The sequence below is a fragment of the Pan paniscus genome, chromosome 9, assembly GCF_029289425.2.
Source record: "Pan paniscus chromosome 9, NHGRI_mPanPan1-v2.0_pri, whole genome shotgun sequence".
Taxonomy (NCBI): Eukaryota; Metazoa; Chordata; class Mammalia; order Primates; family Hominidae; genus Pan; species Pan paniscus.
In genome coordinates, this window is record NC_073258.2 from 78239184 (window position 1) to 78253270 (window position 14087).

Genomic DNA, 14087 nt, shown 5'->3' on the forward strand with positions numbered 1-14087 from the left:
AATAAAGGTTAACATATTAGGCACAGTAAGAGATTAACAACAGTAATAAAATAGAACAGTTAAAACAATACATTATAATAAAACATGTGAATGTGGTCTCTCTCAAAATATCTTATTGTTCTGTGGGTTACTAAAACCGCGGAAAGTGAAGCAGCGGATAAGTGGGGCCTACTGTACTAGATATCTTTTTTGTATCTCACATAGACCACCTCTTTAGGCCTTCCTAATCTTTGCTTTTTAGGAAAGAGCAACACCTTAGTAACACTGACATCTCAAGCTGCTCCTCACTCACAGCCAAGGGAGGAACATCAGGGAAGGGTCCCATTTGATTGGCTCTGCTCAGGTAAGGTCATATGCCATTCTTTACACAAGGGGCATGTCATCGGGGGACATATTCCACATTTTAGTTTAAAATTCATCCAGTACTGATTCAGCCTTACTCTCAACAAACCCCTCCTGGGACACAGCTTCCTCCAAGGTCATTAGTAACCACAGAATTCTGTCCCTGAAGAGATCATCACTTAAGTTCTACCTCAAGTCTCTGGTTCACAGTGAATCTAAGATTCTCAGGAACTTAATCAGAGCTAGTAGTCCAGCCTTGCTGCAGTGGAAGTCTCCTCATAGGTGACTCTAAGGTTCTTAAAAACAATCTTGGAATACCATCCTGGGTGACATCCCCCACCCCTAGATCTCCATTCTCAGAAATATAACTCTTAAATTCCTTGGCTTGGCAGGTTTTGTTCCTGCAACCAGTCAGTGACCCACAATCCCAGTCTTTGAATATGGCTGGCCAGCTCCTGTGCCAAGAGGGCATTTTCTCACCCAAGGTGAATCTTGGTTCTCTAATTCCTTGGTTGGTTTCCATAATACGCAGTTACTGCTGCCATTATGAAGCGTGCAGCTGATGAGGCAGTATCCACTCCAGACCTTTTGGAGCCTGCTTTATTGGTGGAAACGTGTGGTTATAGGAACATTATCCAGAGTGTGGAAACTCTAATGCCCATCACCTTCTGGGGCAAAGAAATGTAGTAGGGCCCAGATATCACACTCCAGAGAAGGACTACAGGCATTGAGCCATGGGGATTATATTTTGCACACCTAAGAAGCACTACATCTTCTCTAGTAGTATTAGGTGCTGGGATCCAATAGTAAAACCACATGACAGAACACTGGCCTCTAGCTCTGTTGTGCCATCTTTGAGAAGCATTTTCTCTGGTGTGATCACAGCTGGGGCTCAAGCCTTATGGTTGTAGCTGTAGGATGTGATAGACTCATGGCCTAATTCGCCACCTGAGAATTCTACCAGGTATGACTGCCTTGAGCAGTTGGCTGTAGTCCATTATGATAGAGTTCTGCAGAAAACCAAATCCTTTGGGAGGCCAGTCCTCAGGGAATTCATCTTGTACAAGTTAACTTTCCTCTCAAGTGCTTACAGCCAGAATAATAAATGAACTAGAGCTACACACAAACTAGGTACATATATTTTAAAAACATAATCTTGAGTGGAAACAATAACAGGCACAAAAGAATATATCTATTATGATATGTTTATTTAAAGTTCAAAAACTGGCCGAACTAAAATCTACTTGTATTGGAACACACCTGAATGTGATGAAAGTATACAGAAAAGCAAGAAAGTTATTTAAATAAAAGTCAAGATGGTGGTTACCTCTTAGGTGGGGGCTATAATGAGAAAGGAAGGACAAGATAGAGAAGGTTCTTACTGTCAGTGTTCCATTTCTTGATTTGGTGGATACAAGTGTGTTTATAATTATTCTTTAAACAATACAAATGGTTTTGGCCCATTTCTCTTAATTTATATTTAAAATAAAAGTGTTAAAAAGAAAGAATACACATTCAGGTATATAGTGGTAAAGGGGCATTCTATCTGCAACTTACCACTCTCAAATGGTTCAGGAAGAAACTACTCATTATTTCATATAAAAAATTAGAAAAGGAAAGAAAAAACGAAGAGAAAAAAGAAAGGCATACTCCAATAGAATATTTTCATCTCCTTTTATTGACAGAAATAGAAATTTGTGCTGCAGAGGCAGTAGTACCTCAGAGCATGAGAAGGTAGTCAATGGGGCTGACATGACAAGCCACAATGCTGGCCGGGGGTCCTACCATAGTGGGAGAACCAAAACCACAAAAATAGCAGGAGGTAGCAAACATCCCCAACACCCAGTGTAAGCATTTCCATTTGCAGAGAGCTTGGCCATGCATCTTAAAAACGGGGTCCCCTCACAGCTGGCAGGGTATCATGTCAGGCCACCAAATCCATCCAGAACTAACATACAGTCTCTAATTTGGAGACTCTTTATTGTGACCAAAAGATTTGGACCATTAGAAGATCCAAGTTAATCTTTCAGCTCCTTATCCTAGGCAGAAAAAGGGGCTGAGTTCCTGAAACATCACACAAGTAGAGCTGGACAGGTGCTGATGCCCAGCCTTGCTCTAAAAGTAGTCACCATTTTCCCCGACTTCTCAACACTGCTCTCACTCAGTATGTGCCCTAGAAAACCTCTCAATGTTATAAACAAGGGACAGGATAGGGGCAGCAGCCTAGGGTATGCAGGGAATCAAAAGCTGCTACATAGCCGAGAGCATTTCACAAGAAACAGCATGGGAACACTATTGGGTCAAGGTCCTCCCAAACAGCTGCTAGAAGCACACACAAAGAAAAATGTGGTTCTCCCATGTCAGGATCAGCTGCGCCAAAGTCATGGTCCAGGAAGCTGAGCCTCTTCATGTCCCTGGCAGATTATCAAACCCCATGGCATTCCCAAGCTGTTCCAGTTTTCAAGTACAATGAGGTGTCTGGGCAGTTCAGTCACAGAAAAGCAAGCACTAAAGAAATCTCAATTGATTACAAATTGATAATATTATCAAACCATAAATTTATATAGTCAAGAATTAATTGTGGGAGATGGTTATGAAGGAGGTGAGGATTTTGACACATGGAAGACTAGAAACATTTATTTATATAAACCCTTAATCATAAACCACCCTCATATCCATGAATTGGGAGGAAATTCCTTATTTAGAAATGGCCATCATCTGATTAGTCATTCAGTTGCAGTTCTCTTCAATGCTGGACACACGGTTTCCAAGGATCAAAGTCTTGAGGAGTGCTAGATCAGGAAACGGGAGAAGCAAGGCAAGGAGAAGAGGGCATCAGGAGTTGGAATTTCTGAAATGTGCATTTATCTCACAGAAGGCTTGGCACAATGAGGCTGGGGTGAGTGTGGTTTTAGTGATTGTTCTTTGTTGCCTCCTTAGCTGCAGCAATCAGTGGAGTGAGGCTGGAGAGGGGCTTGGCAATCTTCAGGAATTGATGCTAGAAAGGAGAAAAATAGCAAAAGACACATGACTATTTAACATTCTTCCCCAGTAACCATTACAAGACATAAAGGCATCTTTGTTTGTAAAGGGTGCTGTGTGGAAAGCTTCTGATCATCCCCAAATTGAAGGACATCTTAAAACAGACCACTTTGGAAAACTGGCAGCATCTACTTACAGATAAACATACATCTACCTATACTCTAGTAATTCCAATCCTAGGTATATTCCCAAGAGAAATTAGTTTGTATAGCCACCAAAAGATATACACAGAAATGTTCATAAAAGATTTGCTTATAATAGCCAATAACCAGAAAGAACCCAAATGTCCAAGAGAATGGAAAAATGAATAGTGTTATATTCATATAATACTATACAGAAAATTACACAGCAATACAATAAGTAATTGGTACACTGACAAATGGGTTGAATCTCACAGACACATTAAGGGAAAGAAGCCAGACAAGCAAGTTCATATTGTATTATTTCATTTCTTCCGAGGTAAGCCTAACCATGGTGATAATCAGAATAATAATTACCTCTGGGGAAGGTATTAATAGATCATGACCCAGTAGTATATCGCAATACTGCATTTTAGGAGCATTGATCTAGGAATTTATTGTTCTATCCTCAAATCCAATAATGCTAATCATTCAGTAAAAAGTTCAGTAGCTTGGTCCTTTCCCAAATCACTTTCACTGGGCTGTACTTTGGGCCATACCTTCAACATTTAATGACTATTTAGGAGAAAACATTATATGAAAATTGCATCTAAATTTTCAGTAAAACTGTTACAGAAAGCAATTCCTTTTTTTTTTTTTTTTTTTTTTTTTGAGACGGAGTCTCACTCTGTTGCCCAGGCTGGAGTGCAGTGGTGCAGTCTCGGCTCACTGCAACCTCCGCCTCCTGGGTTCAAGCAATTCTCCTGCCTCAACCTCCCGAATAGCTGGGACTACAGGCGCCCGCCACCACACCTGGCTAATTTTTGTATTTTTAGTAGAGACGGGGTTTTGCCATACTGTCCAGGCTGGTCTCAAACTCCTGACCTCAACTGATCCACTGGCCTCAGCCTCCCAAAGTGCTGGGATAACAGGCATGAGCCACCGTGCCTGGTCTAACAATTCCTTATGTAATTCTCAGAGCCTCTTAAAAATGGTGCTTTTTTTTCTTTTTAAACATTTAGTAGTAAAAAAGCTTTGTGTCTTAAAGCTGTAGGATGTTCTTCTATTGATAAAAAATATAGGAGCTATCACATTTCCTTTTCTGCCCTGGCTACCAGGAAATTGAAAACCAGATTTGACCTCTAAGCATAACTACTCAACTCACATGAGCATATCTGATTCTTCTGCCATACTTACAATTCCCTTGATTAGTCATATTGTATATATGTATACACACACACACACACACACACACACACACAGAGAGAGAGAGAGACAGAGAGAGAGAGAAAGAGAAAGAGAGAGAAACATATATACTAATATTCTTTGCTGAGAATTGCTGCAACTTCTGTTGGGACAGAGATAGTATAAAGAGCTACTGAGAATAAGAACGTACTATTACTATGAAAGGAATAAAAGATCCTAGCTAAATCATGAAGATATGAATTCCAATATATATCATTCTATGTATTTCTGTCTATAAGTGTGTTCTCACAGGAGAAACAGATGTGAAGTTTTTATGATTTGTGATTCTCAAAGTCATGGTTTTCAATATTTACAATGTACACCAACAAGTTAAAAAGCCAGCTTTCTCAGATCACATGTTTCTGCAATTCCCCTAAGTTGAGAGCAGCATGATCCAACATCGAATTGGGAGGCCTCAGTTTCCTTCTCTGTCTAATAAACAAAACAGACTAGATGAGCCCTAAGGGCTTCCAGTTGTGATACTCTTTGAGCCTATTAAGAGCAGTGGCCAAGAGCATACACACTTGAGAGCCAAACAGGCTGAAATCCTGGATCTGCTACTTACCAGCTATCATGGAAAAGTTACTAAACACTTGAAACCTCAGTTTTCTCACCTGTAAAAATGAGAATAATAGAACCTATGACTCACAGACTTGTTGTGAAGGACAATATATAAAGTGCTTAGTGCCTAAATATATAAAGTGTTTAGTGCCTAAAATATGGTAAAGATTCAATATAACACATTTATTACTAGTTATATTACTATATCAGGAAGAAAACTTTAGAGGTCACTAGCCTTTCAAGAACTATAATTTGGTATTTAATTAAGAATGGTATCTTTACTAATCGCAGGCTTAGCATATAGTATTTACACATTTCCCAGTGCCCACAGTTTCCAGAATACAACTCTCATGAACAGCAAAAGGGGTCCTACATTGTACTAAGAGACTTTTAGTTCCAACAGATACTAGAGACTAATGGGTTATACTTGGCAGAACCCAGATCTCATATCTAATAGGCCAGTACGCCATAATCAGTAACCTCAATTACAAAGACATGCTAAGTATGTTCCAGAGGGTGATATTCCAATGTGGGTTCTTCCAGTAATTTCATTCAATTCAATAAATATATTTTGAGTACCTATCCTGAGTCAGGTCCTAGGTAAAACATGAGACTCAGGGATTAACAAAATAGAGGTTATAATCCAATAGGAAAGAGATTCATAATTAACACAGGGCAGTATGCTAGGTCCTGCCCTGCCCTGCCCTGCTCTGTCACTTCTGGGCTTCATAATACGAAAGCAAATGACAGTGCATGCCTTCATAAAGTTGCATGTGATACTTACTATTAGATCACTAGTGGGCAATACAATAAAAGAACACTAGTTATAAGAAATTGTACTTGAAACATATATGTTAAATACAAATGATGCGGCCTGCTAAAGGCAATTTTTGCAACCATATAAAATTATCAGGATTAGGCAGGCAGGAGTATAAAAGGCCTAGTAAACCCCTGACTCCGGGTTTCCCCACAAACTGGCAAAATCTCACTCTCAATAAGTAGAGTATCATTGCCATTATCTGAGGATTTCCAATGAATAAAGTGTAAAGACTCCAAAAGCCACACTCACTAATTATCTTCTAAACTTATGTTCCATGGATGGGCATGGTGGCTGATGCCATGCCTGTAATTCCAGCACTTTGGGAGACTGTGGTGGGCAGATCGTTTGAGCCCAACCTGAGCAACATGGCAAAACCCTGTCTTTACAAAAAATAGAAAAATTAGGCAGGTATGGTGGTGCATGCCTATAGTCCCAGCTACTCTGGAGGCTGAAGTGGGAAGATCAGCAGAACCTGGGGAGGTTGAGGCTACAGTGAGCCATGATTGCGCCCTGCACTCCAGCCTGGGCAACAGAGAGAGATCCTGTCTCGAAAAAACAGAGCAGAAAAACTGGAAACTCTAAAAATCAGAGCGCCTCTCCTCCTCCAAAGGAACGCAGCTCCTCACCAGCAACGGAACAAAGCTGGATGGAGAATGACTCTGACGAGTTGAAAGAAGGCTTCAGATGATCAGACTACTCCGAGCTACAGGAGGAAATTTGGATCAATGGCAAAGAAGTTAAAAGCTTTGAAAAAAAATAAGATGAATGGATAACAAGAATAATCAATGCAGACAAGTCCTTAAAGGACCTGATGGAGCTGAAAACCAAGGCACGAGAGCTACGTGACGAATGCAGAAGCCTCAGGAGCCAATGCGATCAACTGGAAGAAAGGGTATCAGTGATGGAACACGAAATGAATGAAATGAAGCGAGAAGAGAAGTTTAGAGAAAAAAGAATAAAAAGAAACGAACAAAGCCTCCAAGAAATATGGGACTATGTGAAAAGACCAAATCTACGTCTGATTGTTGTACCTGAAAGTGACGGGGAGAATGGAACCAAGTTGGAAAACACTCTGCAGTATATTATCCAGGAGAACTTCCCCAATCTAGCAAGGCAGGCCAACATTCACATTCAGGAAATACAGAGAATGCCACAAAGATACTCCTCGAGAAGAGCAACTCCAAGACACATAATTGTCAGATTCACCAAAGTTGAAATGAAGGAAAAAATGTTAAGGGCAGCCAGAGAGAAAGGTCGGGTTACCCACAAAGGGAAGCCCATCAGACTAAAAGCTGATCTCTCAGCAGAAACTCTACAAGCCAGAAGAGTGGGGACCAATATTCAACATTCTTAAAGAAAAGAATTTTCAACCCAGAATTTCCTATCCAGCCAAACTAAGCTTCATAAGTGAAGGAGAAATAAAATCCTTTACAGACAAGCAAATGCTGAGAGATTTTGTCACCACCAGGCCTGTCTTACAAGAGCTCCTGAAGGAAGCACTAAACATGGAAAGGAACAACCAGTACCAGCCACTGCAAAAACATGCCAAATTGTAAAGACCATCAAGGCTAGGAAGAAACTACATCAACTAACGAGCAAAATAACCAGCTAACATCAGGATCAAATTCACACATAACAATATTAACTTTAAACGTAAATGGGCTAAATGCTCCAATTAAAAGACACAGACTGGCAAATTGGATAAAGAGTCAAGAATCACCAGTGTGCTGTATTCAGGAAACCCATCTCACGTGCAGAGACACACATAGGCTCAAAATAAAGGGATGGAGGAAGATCTACCAAGCAAATGGAAACCAAAAGAAGGCAGGGATTGCAATCCTAGTCTCTGATAAAACAGACTTTAAACCAACAAAGATCAAAAGAGACAAAGAAGGCCATTACATAATGGTAAAGGGATCAATTCAACAACAAGAGCTAACTATCCTAAATATATATGCACCCAATACAGGAGCACCCAGATTCATAAAGCAAGTCCTTAGTGACCTACAAAGAGACTTAGACTCCAACACAATAATAATGGGAGACTTTAACACCCCACTGTCAACATTAGACAGATCAACAAGACAGAAAGTTAACAAGGATACCCAGGAATTGAACTCAGCTCTGCAACAAGAGGACCTAATAGACATCTACAGAACTCTCCACCCCAAATCAACAGAATATACATTCTTTTCAGCACCACACCACACCTACTCCAAAATTGACCACATAGTTGGAAGTAAAGCACTCCTCAGCAAATGTAAAAGAACAGAAATTATAACAAACTGTCTCTCAGACCACAGTGCAATCAAACTAGAACTCAGGATTAAGAAACTCACTCAAAACCGCTCAACTACATGGAAACTGAACAACCTGCTCCCGAATGACTACTGGGTAAATAATGAAATGAAGGCAGAAATAAAGATGTTCTTTGAAACCAACGAGAACAAAGACAACATACCAGAATCTCTGGGACACATTCAAAGCAGTGTGTAGAGGGAAATGTATAGCACTAAATGCCCACAAGAGAAAGCAGGAAAGATCTAAAATTGACACCCTAACATCACAATTAAAAGAACTAGAAAAGCAAGAGCACACACATTCAAAAGCTAGCAGAAGGCAAGAAATAACTAAGATCAGAGCAGAACTGAAGGAAATAGAGACACAAAAAACCCTTCAAAAAATTAATGAATCCAGGAGCTGGTTTTTTGAAAGGATCAACAAAATTGATAGACCACTAGCAAGACTAATAAAGAAGAAAAGAGAGAAGAATCAAATAGACACAATCAAAAATGATAAAGGGGATATCACCACCAAGCCCACAGAAATACAAACTACCATCAGAGAATACTATAAACACCTCTATGCAAATCAACTAGAAAATCTAGAAGAAATGGATAAATTCCTCGACACATACATCCTCCCAAGACTAAACCAGGAAGAAGCTGAATCTCTGAATAGACCAATAAGAGGATCTGAAATTGAGGCAATAATCAATAGCTTACCAACCAAAAAAAGTCCAGGACCAGACGGATTCACAGCCGAATTCTACCAGAGGTACAAGGAGGAGCTGGTAGCATTCCTTCTGAAACTATTCCAATCAACAGAAAAAGAGGGAATCCTCCCTAACTCATTTTATGAGGCCAGCATCATCCTGATACCAAAGCCTGGCAGAGACACAACAAAAAAAGAGAATTTTAGCCAATATCCTTGATGAACATCAATGCAAAAATCCTCAGTAAAATACTGGCAAATCGAATCCAGCAGCACATCAAAAAGCTTATCCACCATGATCAAGTGGGCTTCATCCCTGGGATGCAAAGCCGGTTGAACATACGCAAATCAATAAATGTAATCCAATGTATAAACAGAACTAAAGACAAAAACCACGATTATCTCAATAGATGCAGAAAAGGCCTTTGACAAAATTCAACAACCCTTCATGCTAAACACTCTCAATAAATTAGGTATTGATGGGACGTAACTCAAAATAATAAGAGCTATCTATGACAAACCCACAGCCAATATCATACTGAATGGGCAAAAACTGGAAGCATTCCCTTTGAAAACTGGCACAAGACAGGGATGCCCTCTCTCACCACTCCTATTCAACATAGTGTTGGAAGTTCTGGCCAGGGCAATCAGGCAGGAGAAGGAAATAAAGGGTATTCAATTAGGAAAAAAGGAAGTCAAATTGTCCCTGTTTGCAGATGACATGATTGTATATTTAGAAAAACCCATCGTCTCAGCCCAAAATCTCCTCAAGCTGATAAGCAACTTCAGCAAAGTCTCAGGATACAAAATCAATGTACAAAAATCACAAGCATTCTTATACACCAATGACAGACAAACAGAGAGCCAAATCATGAGTGAACTCCCATTCACAATTGCTTCAAAGAGAATAAAATACCTAGGAATCCAACTTACAAGGGATGTGAAGGACCTCTTCAAGGAGAACTACAAACCACTGCTCAATGAAATAAAAGAGGATACAAACAAATGGAAGAACATTCCATGCTCGTGGGTAGGAGGAATCGATATCGTGAAAATGGCCATACTGCCCAAGGTAATTTATAGATTCAATGCCATCCCCATCAAGCTACCAATGACTTTCTTCACAGAATTCGAAAAAACTACTTTAAAGTTCATATGGAACCAAAAAAGAGCCCGCATCGCCGAGTCAATCCTAAGCCCAAAGAACAAAGCTGGAGGCATCACACTACCTGACTTCAAACTATACTACAAGGCTACAGTAACCAAAACAGCATGGTACTGGTACCAAAACAGAGATATAGACCAATGGAGCCGAACAGAGCCCTCAGAAATAACGCCGCATATCTACAACTATCTGATCTTTGACAAACGTGACAAAAACAAGCAATGGGGAAAGGATTCCCTATTTAATAAATGGTGCTGGGAAAACTGGCTAGCCATATGTAGAAAGCTGAAACTGGATCCCTTCCTTATACCTTATACAAAAATTAATTCAAGATGGATTAGAGACTTAAATGTTAGACCTAAAACGATAAAAACCCTAGAAGAAAACCTAGGCAATACCATTCAGGACATAGGCATGGGCAAGGACTTCATGTCTAAAACACCAAAAGCAATGGCAACAAAAGCCAAAATTGACAAATGGGATCTAATTAAACTCAAGAGCTTCTGCACAGCAAAAGAAACCACCATCAGAGTGAACAGGCAACCTACAGAATGGGAGAAAACTTTTGCAACCTACTCATCTGACAAAGGGCTAATATCCAGAATCTACAACGAACTCAAACAAATTAACAAGAAAAAAACAAACAACCCCATCAAAAAGTGGGTGAAGGATATGAACAGACACTTCTCAAAAGAAGACATTTACGTAGCCAAAAAACACATAAAAAATGCTCATCATCACTGGCCATCAGGGAAATGCAAATCAAAACCACAATGAGATACCATCTCACACCAGTTAGAATAGCAATCATTAAAAAGTCAGGAAACAACACATGCTGGAGAGGATGTGGAGAAATAGGAACACTTTTACACTGTTGGTGGGACTGTAAACTAGTTCAACCATTGTGGAAGTCAGTGTGGCAATTCCTCAGGGATCTAGAACTAGAAATACCATTTGACCCAGCCATCCCATTACTGGGTATATACCCAAAAGATTATAAATCATGCTGCTGTAAAGACACATGCACACGTATGTTTATAGTGGCACTATTCACAACAGCAAAGACTTGGAACCAACCTAAATGTCCAACAACGATAGACTGGATTAAGAAAATGTGGCACATATACACCATGGAGTACTATGCAGCCATAAAAAATGATGAGTTCATGTCCTTTGCAGGGACATGGATGAAACTGGAAACCATCATTCTCAGCAAACTATTGCAAGGACAAAAAACCAAACACTGCATGTTCTCACTCATAGGTAGGAAATGAACAATGAGAACACATGGACACAGGAAGGGGAACATCACACACCCGGGACTGTTGTGGGGTGGGGGGAGGGTGGAGGGATAGCATTAGGAGATATACCTAATGCTAAATGATGAGTTAATGGGTACAGCACACCAACATGGTACATGTATACATATGTAACAAACCTGCACGTTGTGCACATGTACCCTAAAACTTAAAGTATAATAATAATAAAATGTAAAAAAAAAGAATTAAAAAAAAGAAAGAAAAATAAAACATAAATAAAATAAAATAAACTTATGTTCCTTTGCTAAAAATGTATCCTTTGAGCTAATCCCAGCAAAATATAAGTTGTGTAAGATTTGGGTGTCAGAGACCCGTTTCTCAACAAGACTCAAACAAACTCTGCCAGACTAATTCAAACAGAACAAAGGAAGTGCTAATGAAAGATACAAGCAGGCTGGTCATGGTGGCCCATGCCTGTAGTCCCAGCACTTTGGGAAAGCGAAGTGGGCAGATCGCTTGAACCCAGGAATTTGAGACCATGCATGGCCAACATAGCAAAACCCCGTCTCTACAAAAAAGTTTTTAAAAAACTAGCCAGGTATGGTGGCGTGCACCTGTAGTCTGAGCTACCTGGGAGGCTGAGGTGGGAAGATCACTTGAGTGAACCCAGGAGAGGAAGACTGCAGTGAGACAAAATCACACCATTGCACACTCCTGCCTGGGCGACAGAGTGAGACCCTGTGGGGCGCGAGAGGAAGGGGGAGAGGGAAGAGGAGGGGGAAAGGGAAGGGAAGGGAAGGGGAGGGGAGGGGGAGAGGAGGGGGAGGGGAGGGGGAGGGGGAGGGGAGGGGGGAGGGGAGGGGGAGGGGAGGGAGGGAGAGGGGAGGGAGGGGAAGGGGAGGGAGGGGAAGGGAGGGGGAGGGGGAGGGGGGGAGGGGAAGGGAAGGGAAGGGAAGGGAAAGGAAGGGAAGGAAAGGGAAAGGAAGAAGAAAGGAAAGGAAGGAAGGAAGCAAGCAAAAAAGCTACAAGCAAAGCTCAATAGGTGCTCAGAAAATAGATTGTAAACTGAGCCTAGGAGAACGTGTAGAGTTTTAACAGGCTGAGAAAGGCTAAGAAAATAAATGAGCAAAGGCCCAGGGATAAAAGGGCAGTAGGAACAGAGTGAGTGTAGGAAGTGGTAGAAGAGAAGCCTAGTTCTATAATATCCAGTACCTTACAAACATGAAGTAAAAAAGGCCTGGTTTAGTGATTCCCTGAATTAGGTGCTTCCCTGCATAAGGACAGTTACCTGTAGCAGCTCTTTAGCTGAACCTCTCTTCTCCACATCCATCTCGAGACAGCGGTTCAGAAAGTCCCGGAAGATAGCTGACAGCTTCTCTGGGTTCTGAAGTTCTGGGGTCCCATTGGTGGCAATGAGGTACAAGGCCTGGCAATAAAAATGGTGAATCACCTTGAGCTCCAACTGAGGCTCTCTTTTGTTCCCCATATACAAGTTCTAGAAATATGGTCAGCTGCTTTATGCTCTAGGATGCAAAGTAGCAGCTGTGTATATATACTGGAAAGAGTATGACCTAAGGATCAGGTTGAACATTTAAAGGCCATGGGACTATGTACAACTTCCCTGTCTGTAAAGTAGGGATGATGATAATGCCCATCTCACATGTCTGTAAAAATAAAATAAGATAGTGTATTTGAAAGTACTTTGTAAACTTATGAAATATGTTACAGACCTAAGGGTTTATTCTTCTTCTTTTTTTTTTTTTTTTTTTTTTTTGAGATGGAGTCTTGCTCTGTCACCCAGGCTGGAGTGCAGTGGCACGATCTTGGCTCACTGCAACCTCCACCTCCCAGGTTCAAGCAATTCTCCTGACTCAGCCTCCCAAGTAGCTGGGATTACAGGCACCAGCCACTACACCCGACTGCTTTTCGTATTTTTAGTAGAGACGGGGTTTTACCATGTTGGCCTGGCTGGTCTCAAACTCCTAGACTCAAGTGATCCGCCTGCCTCAACCTCCCAAAGTGCTGGAATTACAGGCGTGAGTCACTGTGCCTGGCTTTATTATTATTCTTGCTTATACATCTGAAGGGTTTATTATCCATTTAGCCTGTTGAGTTAAACATCTGCCCAGCTGCTGGCAGAAATTATTCCTGGTGCCTTCACCTCAGTCATCCAAGAACTGATCTCTTCTAGCAGGAGAGGAATATAAGTGAAAACTGTTGCCACCCTAGTCCCCTAAATGAAGCGTCTCCTGGGAAAGGTAAAGAAAAACAGTAAGACTAAATCTTTACAAGCACTCAGCACTTAATTCAAAGAGTACTTACATAAGCACTGTCTAATTTAATGGCCACAATTAACTCTGGGTAATAGGGCAAGACTTATCATCTTCACTTCACAGATAAGGTCCGGAAACATAAAAAGATATGTCTAGGGCCGGGCGTGGTGGATCACTCCTGTAATCCCAGCACTTTGGGAGGCTGAGGTGGGTGGATCACCTGAGGTCAGGAGTTCGAGACCATCGAGAACAGCCTGACCAATATGG

General features: G+C 41.0%; 1 protein-coding gene across 10 annotated transcripts in view; it reads right to left on the reverse strand.

The window, feature by feature from the left end:
* Window positions 1-1999: 1999 nt before the first annotated feature.
* The window catches only part of PAK1 (p21 (RAC1) activated kinase 1), a 151823-nt gene continuing 139735 nt past the window's right edge, over window positions 2000-14087 (reverse strand). For 8 of the 10 annotated variants that reach the window (XM_008960243.5, XM_034933426.3, XM_008960247.6 and 5 more), the window contains 2 exons: window positions 12836-12973; window positions 2000-3340 (listed from right to left, as the gene is read on the reverse strand). In XM_008960243.5, the coding sequence (XP_008958491.1) occupies window positions 3254-3340; window positions 12836-12973 (225 nt within the window). In that variant the 3' untranslated portion in view covers window positions 2000-3253. Of the gene's footprint in view, window positions 3341-5313; window positions 5363-12835; window positions 12974-14087 lie in introns of all 10 variants that reach the window. The other 2 variants (XM_008960250.5, XM_055094712.1) reach the window with 2 other exon arrangements.